At 45.1% G+C, this 19,919-nt stretch overlaps 1 protein-coding gene across 9 annotated transcripts in view; it reads right to left on the minus strand.

Moving 5' to 3' along the window:
• The window catches only part of PPIP5K2 (diphosphoinositol pentakisphosphate kinase 2), a 501,817-nt gene that overhangs the window by 409,590 nt on the left and 72,308 nt on the right, over positions 1-19,919 (minus strand). For all 9 annotated transcript variants that reach the window (XM_033929166.1, XM_033929168.1, XM_033929165.1 and 6 more), the window contains exon 6: positions 13,522-13,607. In XM_033929166.1, the coding sequence (XP_033785057.1) occupies positions 13,522-13,607 (86 nt within the window). The remainder of the gene's footprint in view (positions 1-13,521; positions 13,608-19,919) is intronic.

Raw genomic sequence — 19,919 nt, forward strand, 5'->3', positions numbered from 1 at the left:
GTCTTCATTTCCTGGGTATAGCCTGTCGGCTTCTGGTATATTAGATATATCCTCTTCGGTAAATACAGTTTGTCGGCGATGGCTTTGTCCTCCTTTAGTACTCCCTTTATTCCATGGCCCTCTAACGGCCCCACTACTTCCTTCACGGGTCGTTTTCCCTTAATATATCAAAAGAATGGCTTAAAATTTTTTGCCTCCTTGGCTAATTTTCTCCTCATAAGTCTCTTTTGGCCCCTCTTACCACCTTATGGCACTTGCTTTGATGATGTTTATGCTTTTTCCAGTTTTCATCCATTTTTGTCCTTTTTCATTCCTTAAAGTCTTCTTGTCTCTGATAGCTTCCTTCACCGTTACAGTGAGCCACACCGGTTCCTTGTTCTTTTTTATCTTAGAACTCTTGTTGATACGCAGTATATAGAGATTTTGTGCCTCAGTAACTGTGTCCTTAAAAGAGACCATGCTTGCTCTAGCGTATTTACAGTGCTTATCCTCTTCCTAATCTTCTTCCTCACCATGACTCTCATCCCTTCGTAGTTCCCTTTTCGGAAGTTCAGTGCTGTGGCAGTTGTTCTGGATCGACTTTTTGTTCCCATGTCCAGGTTGAAGTGGATCATATCGTGATCATTGTTTCCCAGTGTCCCTTCTACTTCTATGCCTTGTGCTGGTCCTCATAGTCCATTTAGAATAAAGTTCAGAATTGCATTTCCTCTTGTATTTTCCTTGACAAGTTGTTCCAGGAAGCAATCACCTACAGCATCCAGGAACTTGGTCTCCATACTGCAGCTGGAGTTGTTTTTTTTTATTATATTTTTATTATTTTCAAATTAAATTTCAAGTATTACACTTGTACAGAAAGCAAGAATAGAATGGATATCAAATACAATAGTAATATAATTCCTAAGTTAACAATTATACTATTTATGCTCAAGTCCACAAATTAAGATCCAAGAATTAAAGAAACTTGGCGAAGAAAAAAAAAAAAAAAAGAACAGTAATAATAACAGAAAACTGAGAGCTATAGCATTGAGATAGGGGTCACAATATCTAAATTATAGGGCTCAAAGATTGTTAACATTCAGACGAGACATAGCCACGAAGTTAGTCAGTTGTGATGGTTCAAAAAACACATATTTAAACGTACGATAATATACAATACACTTACACGGATGTCTCAAATAAAAAGTTGCCCCCAAAGATAAAACCCCAGGTTTCAAAAGAAGAAATTCACGGCGGCGCCTTTGCGTCTCCCGTGCCAGATCTGGGAACATTAATATTTTATAACCAAGAAAGCTTTTTTGTCTATTTTTAAAGTAAAGTTTTAACAACCATGTTTTGTCAATTGGCAAAGCTAAGGTGATAATCATAGTGGCTGGTGATGCTAAATCCTTCTCAGATGTTTCTAAAACCTGTGAAATATTTAAAGGTTCTTGATCTGAAGATTTTACTTTTGGTTGTTGATTTTGTTCTTTATCGGGCAAGTAATAAACCCTTGAAAATGGTGGTAATGAATCCTCGGATATCTCTAAATTTTCCATTAGATATCTCTTAAGCATATCTCTAGGTGTTACTAACTCGAGTCTTGGGAAATTAATTAACCTTAAATTATTGCTACGTGAGTTATTCTCAAGCATTTCAATCTTCTTCCTTAGGTTAATATTGTCTTTAACTAAGATCTCTTGAATTTGTTTCGATGATTCAATTTCTTTTTCTATTTTTTGAATTGATGAATTAGAAGTATTTGTTTCTTCTCTTAAGTTCTTCAGTTCCTTATCATGTTCCTTAATTTTCTCTTCAATTTGTTGAAATGTAGGAGTAATATTTTTAACAAAACCAGCCATTAAGTCCCAAATAGAGTCTAAAGTCACTACTGCAGGTTTAATCAGTACAATTGGAGTTTGTGTAAGTGTAAATTGCTCACCGTCCTGAAGTCCTTCGAGGGGAGTCTTCTGTCCTTCCCCCTCAGATTGAGATGGTGTTCCCCCAGACATCTCCATGGGGGCCCTGGAAAAGTGGGCCCCAACCTCCAAGCTCTCCAGTAAATCCTTCCTTGCCTCTGGAGAGGAGAAAACCATTGAATCCGGGGTTTCCCCGCCCCTGGGAGAGCTGGTCGTCTGGGGCTGCGGGGGCGGTGCCCTAACGTCAGGGCTCAGCGTGGTATCGGGCCCAGGAGTATCCACACCGGGTTCGCCTCCCTGTGTCCTCTGCGGGCCGCCATCCGACGTCGCTGTGGCCTCTTGCATGCGCCTCAGGAGATCTTGTATGTTTCCGAGACCCGGGGCTCCAGGACGCCGCGAGGCAGAAGCGGCACTCCGGCCCCGTCTCTTCGGCATCGCGGTAAGTAAAAACCGCTAGGAAAAATCAAACGAATACGATCCTGGGACACGCAGCTCAACGCGTCCTGCTCTCAGATCGCCATCTTGGATCTCGCAGCTGGAGTTGTTTAAGTTCCAATCTATCCCCAGATAATTGAAGTCACCCATGATAACTGTGTTGCCTCCCTTGCATTCGTGTTTAATCTCATCTGTCATTTCTCCATCAGTCTCTTTGGACTGCCCTGGAGGTCGGTAGTAGATACCGATCTTCGTATCCGTTCCATTTGTTCCCGGTATTTTGGCCCATAAAGACTCTACCTGTCATTCGTTTTTGGCATGTTCTCCCTGGTAGATTCAATTCCCTCTTTTATTCAATACCCCCACCTTTTTGTCCTACTCTGTTTCTGAGGTATAGCTTGTATCCCGGTAGCAAAGTGCACAGTCGTTGTCCTCGTTCCACCATGTTTCCGTGATGCCGATGATGTCTAGATTATCTTTTTGTGCCATAGCTTCCAATTCCCCCATTTTATTCCTTAGGCTCCTTGCATTTGTGTACATACACTTAAGTTTGCGGTCTGTTACTTTCTTGCATTTCCTTCCCCCTTCTGTCTCCCTCGCTTCAGTCCCTTTTGATCTGTCGGGATTTCTATCTTGCCTAAGATCAAGTGATTCTCCCTGCAATCTTCTTGCATGGTATCCTCTGGGTACATCATTTCCCAAACCTTCGACTTTATATTTGAGCCACCACCTAACCACCTGGCACAGCTCTCCTCTTCCTGCTTCCTACTGAACTCTGCGTCATTATTCTGTATACATGGGCGCTCCTGCCCCTGAACTGTTATCCACAACACATTCGCACTCCCCGGAGCCGCTATCCATAATACATGACCACACCCCCGAGTCACTGACCTCCATATACCCGTTGGTTCAGCTGCCACAGATCCACTGCACCACAGAACTTCCATCCACCCCCCCCAAGAGCTGCTGACTTACATATACCTGCTCGTGCCGCCGCTCTAGATCCACTGACCTCCATGCACCCCCCAGAGCCGCTAACCTCCATACACCCTTGGGTTGTACTGCCGCCAATCTGCTGCATGTTGAACTGGGCGGGATCTTGAGTATCAGCACATGCTCAAGGCCTGCAGGCTCCCACCCCCTTCTGCTGCTGATATTGCAAAGCACTATGATAGGGATACCTGGCATAGTAGGGGGTCATTTCCAAAGTTGCTAACAGAAAAGTCAGTTACCCCTTTACAAACTGTGTAGATTTTTTGGTCTGGGTTAAAGTGGAAGTTAGGGATAGACTAAATAGGCTTAATCAGACCAAAGTTCAATGAGCCTGCCAGCATACTATCTCCATCAGTGGCTTGTTTGCCGGATGCTAGGAATTATTAGGAAAGGGGTACCTCCTATCCCTCCTTCCCCAAATTTTACCAGTACTTGGGCACAAGTACTGATAAAACCTGGGGAAGGAGGGATATGGGGGTAGGGAACAGGTTTATGTTGGGAGGGATTGTTTACCTAAACAGATATTGTTGACACTTCTGTTATTGTAAATGTTGTGTGGCTCTGCACTAAAAAAATATTTAATGTTAAAAAAAATTGTATTAAAACTCATGGCAAGGATGTGGACGGAGCCATCTTCCCTTAATTAGTTCACATTCTGGTCAGTGTAACAGTAACAATTTTCAGTAACATTGCAGGCAAAATAATGCTAGTGCCTATGGGATTTCAGACCCTCTCCCCCCTCCCAAGTATCATAACTCATTGGGGTTCAATTCCTCATTCTTCCCAACATGGCAAAAGCTTACTTATTTTAATTTAGTTTTCTTTATTTCATAATTTATATAGTTTATAAATAATTTTGAATAAATAACTTAGCTTTTCAGCATTTCAGCAAAATTCTCCCCTCTACCAATACATTTCACTTTGTCATTATCAAGGTCGGGGAAACGGAGTATAACTTTATCTCATTTACTATGCCCCCTTCCCACCCCCGCGGGCAGAAAAATAGCAGGAGGGGTGCCTACTCCCTCCTGCCACAGAAGGTCCACTCCTTTGTCAGGCGCTCCCCAACACAAACATTTCCTCCCCCCACTCCCTTTCCCCCGAAAAAAAGGCCTAATCCCTCCTGCTACTTGAGTTCCCGGAACAACCCCCCCCCCAATATCTTTTTAGAGAAGTTGGAGTGGGAGGGAAGCTCAGTCCGTCTTGCTCGTATATCTATGGGAGGACAGGCACAGGCCTGGCATTAGAATTGCTTCTTTGCAGGCACCGCAGGACAGCTCCCCGTGGATGGATGGTGCCGAGGACCTCCGAACTATGGTCTGGAAGATGGGGAGGAACAATGGCCAAAGGAGGCCCTCGAGTACATACGGGAATGTCTGAAGTCATGAAAAAGATTCCACCCCGAACTACCGGAGGTTTGGGGCCTGTTAACAGGCAAAGACTTGGGCCTGCGGTCCTGCACACTAGCCATGAGAGCCATCCAGAGCCTTGCCAAACAGAAGTTGTCCCTGGAAGGGCAACATGTTCAAAGTCACTTTCGAGACAAGGCACCGGACCACTGACTGATCCACAGCATCCTACATGTTGAAATAGAAAAGGCTGACACATAGTGAAGACCATCAACAGATCACACAGGGCATCTGCCATATAATCCACCCCCCCCAAATCAGAAAGTCAAGTACCCTGAGCACAACAGAGTCAGGAACATGGCAGAATGGAGCTTATAATTGTAAGCCCTGGCCACAAAGGAGAAGGCCGTCACCTCCTTGAGTCTGGCAGCTACTTAATCCAACAGGCAGTGAAGAATGAAATCCACTCTAAGGTCCTGAACATCCTGAAGGACCACCCCCCATCACTGGGGTGAGAAGTGCTTTTGGCAACCTGTGCCCCTGAGGGAAGCAAATCGCTGGCTAAAAGTGTCCACCTAGGGCAGAGCCAAGACATAGCCCTAGCACATTTTAAGGGGCCTTCAGGCTCCTTTCAAATGTCCATGAAAATCCTAACCATGTCCAGATGATCAGGACTGTGGCCTTGGATCACTCATGAGGGAACATTCCGCAGAGACAGGCAGTTCAGCCTCCAGCTGCAACACCTGGGAGGGACTCAGATATCAAATCCACCAAATTTGTGCCCCCCCACCCCCCCAAGATCCGAGACTCTGCTCGGATCTTGGTCCTGGATATCTGGGAGGATCACAACAGCTCTCATAGGATTGGTGCCCACCTGCGTAAGCAGAGGCATTGTAAGGGGCTGAAAGATGCCTATGCCATGGGAAGGAGCAACCTCCACAGCCAGTGATGACATCTGTGGAAGGGCGGATGGCATTAATTTCCAAGCCAAAGAAGACTGAAACATCTGGGACAAGTGCCGGCTCCTGCAGACCCTTCAAGGAACTCTTTGAGGACTAGAGAGATTTTTCCACCTAATCCTGCTTGCGTTTCCCTGTAGCAGCAGCTGCGAACTCCCGGGCTCCCCCCACCGTCACCATTTTTTCAGGCAAGCAGGCAGAAACAGTGGCAGGACCCCCTTCAGAGACCAAGGGTACTTAGGCCAAACAGATTTTACCCCTTTTCACACCATGGCACACGTGGAACATGGCTGCGCCTGATTGCCATCCACCACAAATAGGACATGAGTCCACCGAATCCTGCCCTGGGGAGTCATTGAAACATAGAAAAATGACGGCAGAAAAGGGCCATAGCCCATCAAGTCTGCCCACTCTATTGACCCTCCCCCTTAACCCTCTGAGAGATCGCACTCTGATGACCCATCCCCTTAACTCTACCCTCTTAGAGATCCGACATGGGCATCCCATTTATTCTTAAAATCTGGCATGCTGTTGGCCTCGATCACCTGCACTGGAAGATCATTCCAATGATTAACCACTCTTTCGGTAAAGAAATACTTCCTGGTGTTACCATGAAATTTTCCGCCTCTGATTTTCAGCGGATGCCCTCTTGTGACCGAGGGCCCTTTAAGAAAGAAAATATCATCTTCCACCTCGAGACGACCAGTGATATACTTAAATGTCTCAATCATGTCTCCCCTCTCCCTGCGTTCTTCGAGAGAGTATAGCCGCAATTTGTTCAGCCTTTCCTCGTACGAGAGATCCTTTAGCCCCGAGACCATCCTAGTGGCCATTCGCTGAACTGACTCAACTCTCAGCACATCTTTATGGTAATGTGGCCTCCAGAATTGTACACAGTACTCCAGATGAGGTCTCACCATGGTTCTGTACAATGGCATTAGGACCTCGGGCTTCTGACTAACAAAACTTCTACGGATGCAACCCAGCATTTGTCTAGCCTTGGATGAAGCCTTCTCCACTCGATTGGCTGTTTTAATGTCTTCACTAATGATCACTCCTAAATCTCATTCTGCTGAAGTTCTAGCCAAGGTCTCACCATTCAATGTGTACGTTCTGCACGGATTATTGTTGCCAAGGTGCATGACCTTGTATTTTTTAGCGTTGAAGCTCAGCTGGCAGGTCAAGGACCACTGTTCCAATAAAAGCAGGTCCTGCGTCATACTGTCGGACAAATCGCTGTTACATACAATGTTACATAGTTTGGCGTCATCGGCAAACAATGTTATTTTACCTTGAAGCTCCTGTGTCAGGTCTCCTATGAATATGTTGAAAAGGATCGGGTCCAAGACCGAGCCCTGCGGCACTCCACTGGTCACTTCTGACGTTTTAGAGAGGGTACCGTTAACCACAACTCTCTGAAGTCTACCACTTAGCCAATCATTGACCCATGCGGTTAGAGTTTCACCTAATCCCGTTGATTTCATCTTGCTCAATAACCTGCGGTGGGGGACGCTATCAAAAGCTTTACTGAAGTACAAGTACACGACGTCTAGGGACTCTCCTAAGTCCAGCTTTCTTGTTTCCAGTCAAAGAAGCTGATAAGATTGGATTGGCAGGACCTACCCTTGGTGAATCCATGTTGGTGGGGATCACGTAGATTCTCCTCGTCCAGGATCGTGTCTAATTTGCGTTTGATTAGTGTTTCCATGAGTTTACTCACTATCGATGTGAGACTCACCGGTCTGTAATTCGCAGCCTCTGCCCTGCACCCCTTTTTGTGCAGAGGAACGACGTTAGCTGTTTTCCAGTCCAAGGGGACTCTTCCTGTACTCAGGGAGAGATTGAAGAGTACGGATAACGGTTCCGCTAGGACGTCACTCAGCTCCCTGAGCACTCTGGGGTGTAGATTGTCCAGTCCCATGGCTTTGTTCACCTTGAGTCTTGTTAGTTCGTCGTAGACGTCCCTGGGTGTAAACTTGAAATTCCGAAATGGGTCTTCCGAGCTTTGCTTTGCCTGCAACTGTAGACCGGACCCCGGAGCCTCGCAGGTGGGGTCTATTGTTTCTTCGCCGTTTACTTACTGATTTTATGTAGCGGTTTGTTGCTACGTGTAGGGTAGATTTCAAGGTTGACCACATAGCTTCCACATCATCGGTCACAGCTTGGTTTTGTAGTGCCCGATGGACGAAATCTCCCATGCAATTGAAGTCAGTGCCTCGAAAGTTGAGTACTTTTGTTGTCATGCTTGATTTCCTGAGGTTGAACCATACCATGTTGTGATCGCTGGAGGCTAGCTTATCTCCTACCGATACCTCCGAGATGCTTTCTCTGTTAGTGAGTACCAGGTCCAATATCGCCTGGGCCCTAGTAGGCTCTAATACCAATTGTTTGAGTCGTGCTCCCTGCATGGAGGTTAATAGCCTTCTGTTGACGCTGGTTGTCGCTGAGAGTGAGTTCCAATCTGCATCTGGCATATTGAAGTCCCCTAGCAGTACAGTATCCCCCCATAAAGTGATATTCTCTATGTCTTTGATTAATTCTGTGTCTTTGTCTTCCAGTTGTCTTGGAGGTCTGTATATTACACCAAGATACAGGCATTTTTCGTTGCCTCTGGCCAGGTTTACCCAGAGGGATTCCCTGGTGTACTTGACATCTGTGATTCTCGTAGTTTTGATGTCATCTTTAGTGTATAGTGCTACCCCTTCCTCTAGCTTGCCCTCCCTGTCTTGACGAAGTAAGTTGTAAGCCGGTATAGCCATATCCCACCCATGAGAGCCCGTGAACCAAGTCTCGGAAATCGCCACCACATCTAGGTCAGCATTCCTTATTTCAGTCTCCAATTCCAGAATTTTGTTGCCTAAACTGTGTGCATTCACATACATAGCCTCCATACCTTGTGATTACTAGGTCCCTGTGGGGAGTTTCCCATCTGAGCTCGTGTGGCTCCTAAAGAATTGTTTGCAATATGAGTACTTACCTCGGACTCAGAAGTGAAGCTGCGACTCTTCTCCTCAGGATGGTTACTTACTGCACTGGTACCCTCCCCCAACTTACCTAGTTTAAAGCCCTACGAAGCAGGCGGGGTAGTCGATGTCCGAAGACGTTCTTACCCCTGCTGGTTAGATGGAGTTCGTCTGGTCCCTGAAGTCCCTGCAGTGCTTCTCCATGGTTCAGGAATCCGAAGTTCATCTCCCTGCACCATCCGTGTAGCGATTCGTTGGTCCTCTGGATACGCTCATCCCTGGCTCTTCCCTTGCCTCTAACTGGGAGGATCGAGGAGAAGACCACTTGGTGGGGTTTTTTTTGCAAAAATGTAGCTTGCAGAGGCTAAAAATAACTTTCAAAAAAAGATTGTGAAAATCCAAGATGGCTGCCATTAGTGCTATTTATAAAATAAATTAGCCCGGGAAAAGCACAGGAACTCACAGAAAACTGATTTTGTGATTTCAGGGTGTGGGGGGAGAGGGGCTAGGGCACACTCCCAAACCTACTAAAACACCCTTTTTAAGACTCCCAAAAATTGGTGATTCAGGCTGTCAAGCCTTATACTCACTGTGCCATGTGCTGCCTGGAACTGCATATGTAGAGAGAAACTGAAAACTGCTTACAGGGAGATCCTACGTCTCAACATGCAAGCAAACTGAACTGCTGATCTTCTGACTGCCTCTTCCCCGGCTCGACATCCATGGCTGGGGTCCTCCACCACTCTCAGACACCCTGCGGACACATCTGGCAGAGAAAACGCAGTTGACCCCAATTCTGGGAAAACCACCATGGAGACAAGAAGCCTGCACTTGACCCAGTAGTGGACAAACCTGGGGTGAGCAAGCTCCCAAAGGAATGGTCCTCTGGCCCCAATCTGAAGATCAGGCTTTCCAGAGGGTGCACTGCCCCGCAGCCACCCCCTATCCCCCATAAGCAGACAGCGTAAAATCTGTGATCTCCCGCAGTCAGAGCTGTCCTCGCAGGGAACCTCTGCAACACAAGGGCCAAAACTGCAATTGAAAGGACTGAATTTAAAGAACTAAACGTGTACAGAAAATATGCACTCCTACAGTCTGGCTTATAGGAAAGAAACTGATTTCCTGGGGGTCAGTCCTGAGGTAAGAGGGAAGGAGCTCAAGACTATGTGTTATGAGGCTTCCTACAAGCTCTTATGAGTATGGGAAAATAACCTAATAGTCCAGGAATAGAGTGGGATTGTACAAGAATCACCAAGTCCTCAGAAATGTATTGTTTACCAGAGGGAGAAACACAGACTCTCACTGAGCTATTTAATGAGAAAATATACAACTCAAAAAGTGTAGTGACTGTTCTTGCAATACGAGTACATACAGTATGCACACGTCACATCATCACAACTGAGCCGATGGTTCTTTACTCTCTGATGCTGCAGGAGTGTAGTGACTGTTCTAAATGAGTGAAGTCTTGCAATACAAGTACATATATTATTTTGTATTAAAGTTTTTGGACTGTGGAACGAATTGTCCGAGTGTCCATTATTTCCTATGGGAAAATTTGCTTTGATATACAAGTGTTTTGGATTACAAGCATGTTTTCGGTGTATTTTGTATTAAAGTTTTTGGATTGTGGAACAAATCGTCTGAGTTTCCATTATTTCCTATGGGGAAATTTGCTTTGATATATGAGTGCTTTGGATTACAAGCATGCTTCTGGAACAAATTATGCTTACAAATCAAAGTTTCACTGCATATGGCATATCTGCCGAAGCCTGAGTCATCTGCAGGAACTTGTTCTATGGCTTGGATATCTAGTAACCTCCATAACGTCGCTCTTTGCTTTCAATGCCGGCCTGCCGGCAAATCCACAAATCAGTCAGAGAGAGGTTGTGCAAACTCTATCTTGTAACTCTCTCTCTGATAATGTCCAGGACCCAGCGATCAGATGTTATCTGTTCCCAAGCCTCCAGATAGTCCTGAAAGCCGATCTTCAATCTTCAAAGGGGTGGCATAAGGGCTGGCATCATTGTGGCTTTTTGGATGGCACCTGAACCTTGGTTCCTCCAGTTCCCACAGAATGTCTGTCTGGAGACTTGAAAGGCTCTCTGGGTAGAAGCTCCTGTGAAATACTGGTGAGAGCGCCGGGAACCAAGAAAGGACCCCCTGCTCTGGCCTCTAGCTGCTCAAGGTCTGCTATCTCGCAAAGATCCTGGCTGGCGATCTTGTACACTGTAGCAAAACTATCAAATCCCTGATTGTCATACACTTATATACATTGTATCCTTCTTTATAAGTGTTCAGAAAAAAAAGTGTTGAAGAGACCAGTCTTTAGACACCAGCCACAGCTTTATCAATCACAGTACTTTTTGGGAAAGCTTCAAATAGCAGCAAAATCTTCAGCAACTGAACATATGTTTATCAAGATTGAAAAGGACTTATCTGTGCTGGTGCTGGGCAGCATTCAAATGGATTTGTGGAGGGTCTATTTTCAATTCTTGGAGGAACACGGTAATGATCTCCAGTAAAGTTGAGGACTTAAGTCAGCAAACAAAGGGATCCTTTCCCTGATCTATAGCAATACCTCCTGGTCCTCTGGATAAGAGGCTGTTTCTCCCATGAGAGAAGCCTCACTTTGGGGCAACTAAAGGGATCAAATCCAAATCTTCATTCTCCAAGTTCGAGTCCCTTTCTGATTGACCATCATAGTTCAGCATAGCCTCCGCTTTCAGGAAGGAAGCACTCCGAGTTTCCAGTGAGATCCGCGTTCTGTGGACCCGACTGGCGGATTTCTGCCTTGTGCATAAGCCTGCCAGAGGAGATTAACGAACCTTGGGGTAAAGGCCTGAGAGGGCAAATCTCCTTGTCCCTTAGGATGGAGCAAACACATTTTCTTGGGCTACGAAGCATATACGCCCTTACGATGAGCACAGCTACAGTCCCGGGGTTCCAGAAGGTGTTTCATTCCCCCTGAAGAAACCAGCCCTAGAGGCAAAGCTTGAAGCTTCCGCTCCTCCATTCTGTGTCATGTGACACTTGGCACAAGGGTGCTCTTCAGCCGCCCATCCAGTGCAAATAAGGCATGAAATAGAGATATTAGTCTGTGGACCTTATTCCTACCAATTTTGAGGCAAAACGAGGTGTTGTTAAAAAAAAGTTTGAGAACTTGGTAGGGGTGGGGGAAAATTGGGAAATCCAAGATGGCCACCACAGCAGCTTTTTGGTGAGAAAAAAAACAGCTTAAAAATGCTTCAGAGCTGACTAACAACAAAAAATAGGATTATAGATTGGGGGGGGGGGGGGGGCTTTCTGCAGAAACAGTCAAAAGCACAGGTTGTTGTTTGTTTTGTTTTTTAAACCGCCCTGATTTTCCCATAGATTGGCATAACCTGTACTCATAGACCATGTGCTGGGGAAATGGTGCTGCAGCCTACTTCAGAAACTTGAAAGGGTAGCTGGAACTGGAGGACTTCTCTGCCTCAAACCGTTGGTCAGCTGCCATGCTGAGATCTTCGAGCTGCCAGTTGGACTGAGCCCCCCCTTGGGTTGTGACGAATGCCGAAAGAAAGAGGGGGAGGCTAAACCTTAGCCGGTACCGTGAATGTACTGAAGGACATTATTGATGCCTAACAACCTGCACTCCTAACTAAGTCAAGGATTAAGTTTTGAGGGCCTGGAACCCTGAGCTCCACAAATCTTCAGCAGGCTGGCTTCACAAGTCCCTGAAGGAGTCACATGTCAGCTGCAAACTAAAGTATGCTCCTCTCCAAGAAGGCACAGCTGTTCCTTACACCATGTAAAACCCACGAACAACTGAAAAGCACCGCAAAATGTACCACGTAAAACCCATGAATAACTGAAAAGCACCGCAAAATAATAAGGAAATAAAAAGAGCAGATCAGCACAACACCTTTATGCTTGCCTGCAGAAGGAAGAACTGAAGGGGGTAGCAGAGACCGGGGAGAAAGAGGAGCTGAAAATTTGTGATTGACATAATAATAACAGTTTATATACCGCAGGACTGTGAAGTTCTATGCGGTTTACAATGGTTAAAAGATGTTACAAATTAAGTAGAATTAACAAGGTTAGAAGCTAGTTATTAATAGCGATAGAGGTCAGTTATTGTGGAGTAGAATTGTACAGGTTAGTTGCCTAAATACTTCAGGAACAGATATGTTTTTAGGTGTTTCCTAAATTCCTCATAAGTAGTAGGCCTGAGTAATTGTTCTAGATCTTTGCCCCATAATGCCGCTTGATGTGAGAGAAGATGTTGATGGTGTTTTTTACATTTACATCCTTTAACCGGTGGGGAAACAAAATTCGAGTGTGAGCTTCTCTTATATCTGTTGTTTGAGAAAGAGAAGAGGTCAGTTATATATTTAGGGGCTAAACCAAATAGTGCCTTAAAGCAAAAGCATCCGAACTTAAACTTCACACATGCCTCCTTCGGTAGCCAATGTAGAAGTCGATAGAAAGGTGTTATATGATTGAACTTCTTCAACCCCAAAATTAGCTTGACTGCCACATTTTGCACCAATTGTAATCGCCACATATTCTTCTGGGAAATTGCCAGGTAGGTGATATTGCAATAATCTAGTTGGGATTGTACTAGGATTCTAAATGATGAAACATCGAAATATGCTCTAATGGACCGAAGCTTCTACAGAATGCTCGCGAGCAGGCATGGAAAACCCTATGGCTCAGCATACCATCCCTATTGCATTGGAAAAGATGGATTATTTTACCACAACTCATCAGTAGCCCCATGTGCTAATTTCTATGTTAACTGGTTAACATACTTCAGTAAAAGAGGGCCCAAATTTCTTTGCTCACAGTATCAGAAACTTGGCAGTCATCAGATCTAAGCCATCCTGCCTAATCCAGCAGTAAGGAACAATAGAAGAATACAAAGCAAAAACCAGAGTTAATTTACCTTCAGGTTTATTTGGATCACGATTTAGAACTGCAAAACGTGGAAGTAAAATTCCTTCATCTTTCAGAATTCGATAAACTTCTCTCCTGAAAGTAATATTATGTAGTCAAGGCATCACAAATGCTCATACTTAAGAGAGAACAAGAAACAGTCCATACATTTCTCAAAAAAGGTAAACTATTAATTGCTTTTACACAAAAGGCATAAGGTGTCTATTTACTGAAGTGTGGAAGATTTTGTAGTTACCACACAACTCCCATGAAACTGGAAAATTTCTGCATTATACTGTATGTTAAAGGCAATCCCAGCATCTTTACATATAATTAAAAAAGGACACGTCATATCTATGCCTTAAACACATTGGGGACAATGTGATCATACATTAGCGAATTATGTGAAAATAAAGAGTACAAAATTATATGACAAACATTTTTGAGTTATGCAGAATTATGTAAAAGTAAATACATTTATTTTTCAAATAATAAGATTAAATAACAGTGTAGTACTTGTTTACAAACATATGCAGGCACTTTTGCAACAATTATGAGAACACATATTTCTGGAACCCAATCTCCCAGGCCACTTATGTTCTATTCCAGTGAATACAAAGGGTAAAATTTGGTCTTACCCAATTTCCTTTTCTTAAGTCTTGCTAAACCAGTACCGTATTTTCACTCATATACTGCGCACCCGTGTAAAACGCGCACACGGGTATAGCGCGCGGGAAACTGTAATTTATGTAAAGAAATTTTTATATACCGCGCACACCCATATACTGCGCATGCCGCCCCGACTCTCCTTTCGCCCGCCCCGACTCTCCTCTGGCCGCCCCGACTCTCCTTTTGCCCGCCCCAACACTCCTCTGGCCGCCCCGACTCTCCTTTCGCCCACCCCGACTCTCCTCTGGCCGCCCCGACTCTCCTTTCGCCCGCCCCGACTCTCCTCTCCCCCTTGAAGTCCTGTCCCCCCTTGAAGTCCTGTTCCCACCCTGAAAGCCTGATGCCCCCCCCCGACATCCGATTCACCCCCTCGCAGGACCGCTCGCACCCCCACCCCGAAGGACCGCTCGCACCCCCACAGCCTCCCCCCCCATCATGGAGAAGCTGCCTACCGTTGTCCTGCTGCTTCATCTGCCGGCGGTCCCGCCCCTTCTCTGAGCCCTGCTTCCTCTTCCGGTGGTCCCGCCCTTTCTCTGACGTCAGAGAAAGGGCGGGACCGCCGGAAGAGGAAGCAGCGCAGGCGCAGGGCTCAGAGAAGGGGCGGGACCGCCGGTAGAGGAAGCAGCAGGACAACAGTAGGCAGTTTCTCCATGATGGGGGGGGGGGGGTGGGAAGGCTGTGGGGGTGCGAGCGGTCCTTCGGGGTGGGGGTGCGGGTGCGAGCGCAAGCGGTCCTTCGGGGTGTGGGTGCGAGCAGTCCTGCGGGGTGAATCGGACATAGGGGGGGGGATCTATGTAAAAAAAAGTGTACAACGCGCTCACAAATATAATGCGCATGGTTATACTCGGTTTGTAAAATCATGTATAACGCACGCGTTATATGCGTGAAAATATGGTATTAGTGGGTTGTGCTCCCCAGCCAGCAGATGGAGGCAGAGAACACTGACTTTTGGTGAAATCATTTGTATAAGGATTAGTTCATACTTGAATCCTGTCCTGTCAGTACAATTCACAAAGCAGAGTGAAAATTTACCCTTAAAAAACAAATATGGGGACACAAACTATTAATAAAATCTATCCACATGGAACACTGTACACAAACTTCTCCACAGGCCTGCTGACCTCCAATATGTCATCAAGTTTTCAGCAGTTAGAGAAGCACAACACAGCAGCCTGTAATCTTCATGGGCAGGACCTTAACTGATCTAGCAGGACTCAAGGAAAGAAAATTATCAGGTAATACCAAATTTCACCTTCCTTATCATCCTGCTAGAAGAGTCCAGAGATGGCACCCTTATAAAAGATGGTCAGAAAACAGAAATGAAGCTTATCAGTACATGGAAGGCAGACAATCAGTAAATAAGCAAAGCATATGGCGGAATAAAGTGTGGATTTACACGAAAGAAGATTAGCAAAGCAATCCCACTTTATTCTGGGACCTGTGGTATGTAACAGAGCAGTCCTGGAGAATCAGGATGGGATTGATGAGCCTGCTTCCAAAACAGAGGCACCAAAAGCAGCATCTTGCTTGGCTGCAACATTGATCCTGTAAAACTTGGTGAACATATACAAAGACGACCAAGTAGCGGCCCTGCAAATCTCATCCAAAAAGATCGCAGACAACTCTGCTCAAGAGGCTCGCAGTACCTCAGTTCTGTAAGCAAGCTAAGAAGCCAATCAAGGGAGGTGGGAGGGATGTGAATATCTGCCTGCTGTCCCCAGATAACACCTGTTATGGTAAGTAACTGTGCTTTATCTTAGGACAAGCAGGCAGCATATTCTCACATGTGGGACTCCTTAGCTTACTGAAATGGGATGGAGGAAGTGTTGGCCATTAGGAAGAAAATAAATTCTGTAATACTGCTTGGTCGAAATGGCCATCTCATCTGGAATAGGATTCTAGACAGTAGTAAGATGTGAATGTGTGAACTGAGGACCAAGTAGCTGCTTTGCAAATTTCATCAATGGGAGTGGAGCTTAAGAAAGCTACTGATGCTGCCATAGCTTGGACTTTTGTGTGCTGTTACACGACCTTCGAGCTGCAGACCAACCTGAGCATAGCAAAAAGAAATACACGCTGCTAGCCATGTGGAGATAGTTCTCTTGGTTACAGGCTTGCCCAATCTGTTAGGATCAAAGGAAATAAACAATTGAGGCGAAGTCCTGTGTGGTTTAGTCCTTTGAATGTAGTAAGCCAAGACATGTTTACAGTCCAACATGTGAAGAGCTGTTTCTCCAGGATAAAAATGAGGCTTTGGGAAAAAAACTGGAAGTACAATAGATTGATTGAGGTGAACCTTCTGTGACTACTTTCAGAAGGAATTTAGGATGGGTGCAGATCAACACTTTATCCTGATGAAATACTGTGAACGGTGGGTCCAAAACCAATGCTTGGAGTTCACTCACCCAAAGGGCAGAAGTGAGAGAGATCAAGAAGACCACTTTCCAAGTGAAAAACTTAAGATGAATAGTAGCCATTGGTTCAAATTGTGGTTTCAACAAACAGGCTAGGACTACATTAAGATCCCAGTGGAAGTGGCTTGAGTGGAGGTTTGGTAATGAAAAGTCCCTTCATAAACCTGGAAACAAGAGGATGAGAGGCCAGAAAGTGATTATTGACAAGAATATGGAAAGCACTAATAGCACTGAGGTGAACTCTGACTGAAGTTGTTTTTAGCCCAGAATTGGATAAATGAAGAAGATAATCTAATACTGAAGGTAGAAAAGACGATGGGAGCATCCTGGTGATGGAGAATACACCATGCATTGAAGTTTTTATCCTTGGAAGCATGGGATCAACATTAGAGAATGACACAGGGACAAATTTTCCCCCATCCCCATGGGAACTCATTTTCATGTCTCATCAAACTCTTTTCCTGTTCCTGCCCCATTCCTGCAAGCTCTGTCTTCATATGCACAATTCTCAAACACTTTAATTCATAACCACATATCTGGAAAAATTCAACATCCTAAATGACAATCAATCAGGTTTCCGCTCCGACCACAGTACCGAAACCATCATAGCCTCTCTACTAGACAACTTACACACACTCTTTAGCCAGGGCTCCTGCGCATTGATCGTGCAACTCGACCTGAGCAGTGCTTTTGACTTAATCGACCACAACATTCTCTTAGACTGCCTTGCATTCATCGGCATCTCCGGCCAGGTCCTCAACTGGTTCCAGGGATTCCTAAGAAACAGATCATACCGAGTATTTAAGAATGACTCCTTTTCATACAGCTGGGACAACTCCTGTGGTGTTCCGCAGGGCTCCCCCCTGTCCCCTACCCTGTTTAATGTCTACCTCGCCTCCCTGGGCAATCTTCTGCATAGCCTCAAGCTCAAATTCTTCATATACGCTGATGACATCACAATAGTCATCCCGCTATCCAGTTTCACTCCAGAATTCCTCACCTCCCTTTCAAATACACTCAATCAGATAGAACTTTGGATGCAATCCTACAGACTAAAACTAAACCCCGACAAAACAAAATTTTTCCTGGCTAGCCCCAAAGACAAAATCATAGACACCACAATTCAAGTAAAAGGATCAACCTTTCCCCTCGAACAAACCCTAAAAATACTAGGAGTCACACTAGACAAACACCTAACCCTGGAGAAGCACACCGACATTACAGTTAGGAAAAGCATCTCGGTGCTCTGGAAACTACGCACCATAAAAAAATATTTCGACGACACGTCATTCCGCCTCCTAGTGCAATCCTCCATTCTCAGCATACTGGACTACTGTAATATCATTTACCTGAGCTCCACGAATAAAACTATCAGAAGACTCAGAATGATCCAGACCACCGCTGTCTGCCTTATATTCGGCCTGAAAAAATGGGAACATGTTACCCCTTTTTACCACAAACTTCATTGGCTACCATTGGAATCCAGAGTCCTATTTAAATTTGCCTGTTTCTGTTACAAAACAGTATTCGGCCTAGCCCCAAACTACATCAACCCACACTTCATCCTGAATCACAGAAACAAGAACTCCCGCAGAATCCAGCTATTTGCTTTCCCCTCCCTAAAACTCTGCCACTCCAATAAATTCTTCGGCAAAACCCTCGCCTTCCAGGCCGCCAAACTAAACCCATGGATAGCCCAATCAATCCTCGAGGCTCCAACCTACCTCAGCTTTAGAAAACTACTCAAAACACACCTCTTCCAACGCCACGACACTTAATTGTCCCCTCTCCAAAGAACCCCGCCCCACCCTCCTCTTTTATCTCGCCCCACCCCACCCCCACCCACCCCCGATCTATTCTATCCTCCCCCAATTTCATCTACTTCGTTGCCCGCATCCCTATTTAATTGAACACTTAACTCTACATATATCTGTTCAATTAATACTTAACTGCATGTAACTATGTTTAAATAATGTGTACCGCATGTAACCATGCACGTAACTATGTTTAATTAATGTAAATCTGTTCAATTAATACTTAACTGCATGTAACCATGTCTAATTAATGTGAACCGCCTAGAATTCACTGGGTATGGCGGTATACAAGAATAAAGTTATTATTATTATTATTATTAAGGCAGAGCTTACAGGAATGGGGTAGGGACAGTGACAAAACTCAAAGGGATGGGACGGGGAAATTGAGTTCCTGTGGGGACAGGGACAAATTTGTCCCTGTGTCAATCTCTAATCAACGTGATGGAGAGCGGTGGTGCCTCAATGCAAAGCGTCTAGTTGATGAAGAGCGTCGATGCTTCAAATAAGAACATCGATGCTTCAATGAAAAGTGTTGATGTTTCGATGTCGAGAATCAATTACTTGATGGAGAACATCAATGTTTACTGCTCTTCGATTGAGATCTGGAATTGGTACCCTATGGCTTCAAGGTGTCAATGCAAGCACCGGAGTTGAGTGCAGTTTAAACATGTCACCAATCTCCCTCCAGAAAAAAACTCACTGAGTTTTCTTTGAAGAATTGCACCGATACCCTTGGCTCAACAGCCAGTACCTCTGGTGCAGCAAGGTGTCAAGGGGTGGGTGTCCTTGATGAGGATGCATGCCCTTATGGAGACACAACTTGCAGAGATGGAGAGCAATGGCGTTGATGCTTGGTCTGCATCAAGGAACTCGATGCTGTAGAGGCCTGCAACAATTGCTGGGAAGAGGATGGCTTCTTAGCTGACTTCCCAAATGCTGAAATCTCATTCAATGTCAATGTCGGTCCCGAAGGCTCGGATGTTTTCCTGATGTCCATGGCTGAGCCGTACAGCTTCTCTTGTTGGATACAACAAGCCTTCAGTGAGGTGGAACAGCAAATGCCAAGTGTCAACTTAATGTTCAGGGCCCAAACAATGTGAACACCAAATATGTGGGTCAGTGATTGAAATAGGCCACTAGCACCAACAGCACTTTTTAAAATCGGTCGATGGTTGCAACATGGATTGAAAAATTGAGGCGGCAAAATTAAACTCAATGATGAGAATAGAAAAAAAAAGCTCACCGAGAAGGAACACGAAGGCTGAAAGGTCCAAGTGGAAAAAAAAGAAATATAGTAGTAGTTTATTTTTTTTTATGTTTTCAAAACAAAGATAATAAATGAGAAAAGTAACTGGGGAAAAATGGCCAAAGGCCACTCAAAGACAAAAAACTTACAGGTAAGGTGATAAGGCAACACAGACTGGACGGAGTCCAGAAAAAGTACTTTTTCGCTCAGCGGAAAATGAAGAACTAAGGAACCACAAGCTGGCATCGGGCGGGAAGGCACTCCT

The sequence above is a fragment of the Geotrypetes seraphini genome, chromosome 1 (genome assembly GCF_902459505.1).
Source record: "Geotrypetes seraphini chromosome 1, aGeoSer1.1, whole genome shotgun sequence".
Classification (NCBI taxonomy): Eukaryota; Metazoa; Chordata; class Amphibia; order Gymnophiona; family Dermophiidae; genus Geotrypetes; species Geotrypetes seraphini.